Below are 4,897 nucleotides of genomic sequence, written 5' to 3' on the forward strand. Positions count from 1 at the left end.
ATTTGTTGGATTTTTTTTTTAATTTTTTTTATTTTACTTTATGAATTTATGATACGATAGTAACAGATCTGAAGTGGAGAGTTCTTTGGTTTCATGTTTTTTTTTTTAAATTATTCTTTTATTTTGCATTTATGTAACGTTTAGAGTTTTGCCCACTGTTTTAGGACGATTTTTGTATCCAAAAAATGAATGAGTCAGTTTTTGGATTTTTAGTTCCGAGTTTTCGGTTGGTCTTGTAGTGGTGCAAACATTTCAATGCATTTATCTGTGGTGCTAAACTAATCTCGGAGGGAATTATAAAAGAGCCACATACTTGCTCGATTATGTGCGTGTTCTATCTCTCGATTGTCAGAAATTATCGACACAATGTGCGTTCAACGAACTCTAACATTGAATCATTTATTGTCCCTTAAATTTCATGCTCTTTTTTTTTATGAATCACCTCGAATTGTTATTACATATATAAAAAAACAAAAAATATACGTGTGTTTTAGGATTCGATATCAAGCATTGAGAAATTGGCGAAACATTTCAGGGTGAAACTTTATAATTTATTTTTATTAAAAAAAGTTTATGAAACCAAAAAACGGCGATTCGTTTCGTAACGCCGTGACATATTAAAAAAAAAAAAAATTACAATATCGTTTTGTATTTTTTTCTTTTGACTTTGACAAAAAAAAAATGGTGTAGTGGGTTGCTTTGCGTTACCGACTAAAAGTCTAAAACCGCAAAGGCAACGTGGAGGAGTTGCCATTTTAGTGGTGTGTGGTGGTGGTCAGGTCAGGAGTAAATCAGGGAACCACAGACAACTCAACCCATCTTAAAATTTCTTATAAAATAAATAAAAAATAGAGAGATATTATTATTGGATGCAAAACCCGAAATTACCCCCCATATTATAAAACAAAACAAAACCCAAAAATTAAAAAAAAAAAAAAAAATCCTTACAACTCCCTCCTTTCTCAATTCCTTGTACAAAGTGGGTCCCACGCGCTCGCTTTCTCATGTGTATATCCTTACTTACCTGGTTACAACTCTTCTCTGGGCCCACTCACCCTCCTTTAGTAGTTAATAATTATCAATTTATCATTTTAATAAAAACCCAAAAAGAAAACCGTCTTCCCTGGACCCCACTATTTTTTTTCCGCTTTACCACCACTCTCACCACGCGCGTCGTGTCACTATCCTCGCAAAAGCGCGTGAGTAACTATTTGAATAGAATTAAGGATTAGTGCGAAATTTCAAAGCCCCGGTTTCTCTCTGACACTACACCCACGACACTCTGTTTTATAAACCCTTCTCTTTTTTTTATTTTCTACTTCGATTTCTACAAATCATTTCTCTCTCTCTCTCTCTCTCTCGCTCTGGGACCCTCAAAACTTCACGCGGACGCCGAATTTCAAAGGACTTTGTTAGGGTTTGCAAACTTTTCTTTCTGGAGAATTCAATCGCCTCTCTTTTTCCAAGAACATGGCAGAGAGTCTCGACGACGCAGAGTTTTGGCTTCCGCCGCAGTTTCTCGCCGACGACGAGCTTTTCCCGGCGGAATCCGTAGCGAAGAAGAAGAAGAGTTTCGGCTCGGCGTCGGATCTCGGCTCGCCGGTGGAGTCTCTGGTGTGGTCGAGCGAGACCGAGAGCGAGTCGGAGGAGGAATTCCTCGCCGGACTCGCCTTACAGATGTCTCGCTCCACTCTCGAAAACGACAACCGAAAGGTAATAAAACGACGCCGAAAAACCAAAACCCTCGCGCGTTTAATTTCCCATTATTTTCTCTCTCCTGATATCTCTCTTTTTTTTTTGGCGCCGTTCTTCTTCACAGGCACGGAATCTCTCCGGTTCACCTCAGTCCACTCTCTGCGGAGGCTTCGGCTCCGGCGAGCAAGGCTCGAGCAGAGGAAGCCCTAACGCCGCGACCTCGCGAGTCTCGTCTCCTCCGCCGCCGCAAACTCCGGCGCCGGGAACGTTGGATCTACTCAACGCCGCCGCCGGCGAAGTCGCCAAGATCCGCACCGTCGCCGAGCAAGAAGAAGAACAGAAGCTATCACACAGCAACCACAACAAGAATCTCCTCGATAGCCATAGCCACGCCGGTCATCTCAGAAACCCTAGCTTCGACTACCAAAGGCAATTCCAAGTAATAACTACTTTCTTGTCCTCGCTCTCTTCCTCCACAGATTCAAGACCTCTTTTCTTTTTCTAATTTCTTTGTAATTTTTTTTTTAATCTCAGTTTGGCCAACTGAAGCAGATTCAGATTATGAAGCAGCAAGCGCAGCTACGGTACCACCAGATTCAGCAGCAGCAACAGCGGTTCCACGATAACAACTCTGGAGCCGTCCGTACCCTAGGACTACCCAACTCCGCTTGGCCCACTCTCCAACAAGCCCAAAACCCCCGAAACGGGTCGAACATGACGGCCTTGTTCCTCGGAAACCAACTCGCCGCCGGAAAAAGAGAGTGCGCCGGCACCGGAGTCTTCTTGCCACGTCAGCAAGTCGGCGCGAAGACCGAGACCCGAAGGAAACAGCCACAAGGTCGGTTTACTTTATTTGCTGGATTACCAATAATTACTTATTTAACGATTTTAATTATTTGTTTATTAGGACAAGTAGATCGAGTGTACGCGTGTGTTTTTTTAATCGCGTGTGGTCGTTCACATCATGAACGCACGTTATACAGTGGAAGAAAAAAGAAAAAGGCAGAGAATGTGACTGACGTGTTTTGTTATAAATATGAATAAATATCTCACTTTATTATTATTTATTTTTTTCATTTAATTTATTTATTGCAGTTTGTTCGACGGTTTTACTTCCAGCGAGGGTAGTTCAGGCACTAAACTTGAATATGGACGATATTCAGCCTCAGGTTCTGCGGCCTCGCTTCCATGGCAGAATTGCTTCTGATGCTGGTAAAAAAAATAATAATTTATTTTTACTTGGATTCTTTTATAATTATTTTTATTTATGAAGTAATAATATTCTTTATTTCAAATAACAGATATGACAAAGATAAGACTGAGGAACGACAACAATGTGTGTTCAAATCTGAAGAGAAATGTTAGGCCTCAGCAACAAGAAGTGAACCACGAGATTCGGCTACCTCAGGATTGGACTTACTGATATGATTTGTTTGTTTGTTTAGTTTGGGTGTTTTTAGGGAAGTGAAAGAAGGAAAGAAAGAAAATGATAATCAGTGGAGATAAAGGGTTTATTAGGAGTTTGTTGCTAGTTTGGTATTTCATTACATAGATTGCCATTATTATTTGTAGTATTAGTAATAGTAGTAGAGTCAGAGTGTCGGTACAGAAAGAAATACAGGGGATTGAAGGGAAAAATGAAAAGAAAAAAAAAATGATGATGATGAAAAAATTCACTAAAATGTTTCTTTTGGATTTAGGTTAGGGTGTTTGATAATAAAAAAAAATGGGATTTCATGTAGTCTCAAGTCATGGGGTTTTCTCTGGTCTTTACTTTACAATGTTAGGCCTAAGAAATGGGAAGAAAAGTTGTGGGAATGTTGTCCCTTTTTTGGTTTTTGTATTTAGGGACATATATGATAAAATGATGAGTTGGGTTAGTAAAAATCTCATTTTAGCAGTGTTTTCAGTTCTTATTTTTGTTTTTTTTGAGATTCCAACTTGTCCACTACCCACACAATTGGCCTATGTAATACCAGTCTTATTAATAAGAAGTTCTCATATGTTTTTTCATGCCTTTTTGTATATGTTTATTCAATAATGACGAAATGTTTATTAATTTATTTTATTTATTTATTCTTTTTTTTTTCTTTTTCGCGAAAGCACGGCAAGCGGAACATTTTTGGTTTGTTTAATGTCGTTAGTTGAGTTTTTAATTGCCCTGTCTGTTCGTAGACATAATTGGATGTCATAATTTATTATTATGGCGTAAATGGTGGTTGAATAATTATAATTCAAAAATGGGTTTCAAAATAGGTGGTATTATGGACAAATTGATTGTGGTGGGGGCCGGAATATGTTTGGGAGTGATGGGAAATTAGTAGCCGTATCAGATCTTTTTGTATGTGAGTCTTTGGCAAAAAAAAAAAATTGGTAAGGATTTTTCACATACCTAGTAATTACTTCACAAAATTTGTTATATATGTATGTCTTTCTAAAATGTTGTAGTCTTCTACGTTGAAATAAGTTCATTTGTGAAATAGAAGCACGATCAACTCCACTAAAATGCAAGGAATTAAAGACTAAGACTAAATCAGTTAACGACTTTCATTGGTTATATAGCTATAATCAAGGCGTTTCCGCCGAAATCGGTTTATCTACCGCTAGAACCAAGTGTTATCCAAGTTGAGACGGGTTTTCATTCATGAAATTGTTCGTCCTAGAGATGTAAGGTTTGCAATGCATTATATGACTCTTAGAAGTCTATGCTTGAAAATAGCCATATCGAATCACATGTTCACCAATCAATGATGGGATGGTAACAAATTATACGACTCAAGCATGAAAGAAATTTGATGCCGTTAAACCAGAGATTTTGAAGACGTACAGTGCTTTCTTAGTTTTCGAGCCTCGTTCCCTAATCTATGATTGGACGACATTGAACCATGCGATTATTATATTATGTATACCATGAGATGGTACAAAAAGTGGAAGGACTCGTCAGCAGAAAAATAGGTTGTCGACATCGTGGAGAAAATGTAGACTAGTCACCAATGTCATCCATTGCGTATAGCAAGCATCCATTTAAGTTCAACTTTTATGTCATATTTACTATTTTTTAACATCTAATCACATAGTTTGGAGCTTTCTTCCACAATCCAAAGCTCTAATAAAGATAGTGAATGATAGTATTTGTATGTCAACGGTGACAAATGCGTTTAATTTTGCTTCCTGATTTAGATTCTTCCATACTTAACAGTGA

General features: G+C 38.1%; 1 protein-coding gene across 2 annotated transcripts; it reads left to right on the plus strand.

Annotated features, from left to right (window-relative positions):
* Positions 1-1,304: 1,304 nt before the first annotated feature.
* Positions 1,305-3,708, plus strand: LOC149405471 (TIP41-like protein). Of its 2 annotated transcripts, none has more exons than XM_089607216.1 (5): positions 1,305-1,713; positions 1,820-2,134; positions 2,248-2,533; positions 2,791-2,907; positions 2,997-3,708. In XM_089607216.1, the coding sequence occupies exons 1-5, from the start codon at positions 1,471-1,473 to the stop codon at positions 3,116-3,118; spliced, it is 1,083 nt and encodes a 360-aa protein (XP_089463342.1). In that variant the 5' UTR covers positions 1,305-1,470; the 3' UTR covers positions 3,119-3,708. The 2 variants fall into 2 exon arrangements, with proteins under 2 accessions (XP_089463342.1, XP_089463341.1); XM_089607215.1 differs by having other exon boundaries at positions 1,309-1,713; positions 2,230-2,533.
* The last annotated feature ends 1,189 nt before the right edge of the window (positions 3,709-4,897 follow it).

Source organism: Urtica dioica, chromosome 2 (genome assembly GCF_054948205.1).
Source record: "Urtica dioica subsp. dioica isolate 48M chromosome 2, U.dioica_male_clone48M_v1_H2, whole genome shotgun sequence".
In the NCBI taxonomy this organism is placed as follows: Eukaryota; Viridiplantae; Streptophyta; class Magnoliopsida; order Rosales; family Urticaceae; genus Urtica; species Urtica dioica.

What these genes read in the sequence shown, in the direction of transcription:
- LOC149405471 (XM_089607215.1), top strand. Translation starts at nt 1,471, where the DNA reads ATGGCAGAGAGTCTCGACGACGCAGAGTTTTGGCTTCCGCCGCAGTTT. An exon ending in ACTACCAAAGGCAATTCCAA is followed by an intron (nt 2,135 to 2,229) that starts GTAATAACTACT and finishes TTTTAATCTCAG; the next exon opens with TTTGGCCAACTGAAGCAGAT. An exon ending in CAGAATTGCTTCTGATGCTG is followed by an intron (nt 2,908 to 2,996) that starts GTAAAAAAAATA and finishes TTCAAATAACAG; the next exon opens with ATATGACAAAGATAAGACTG.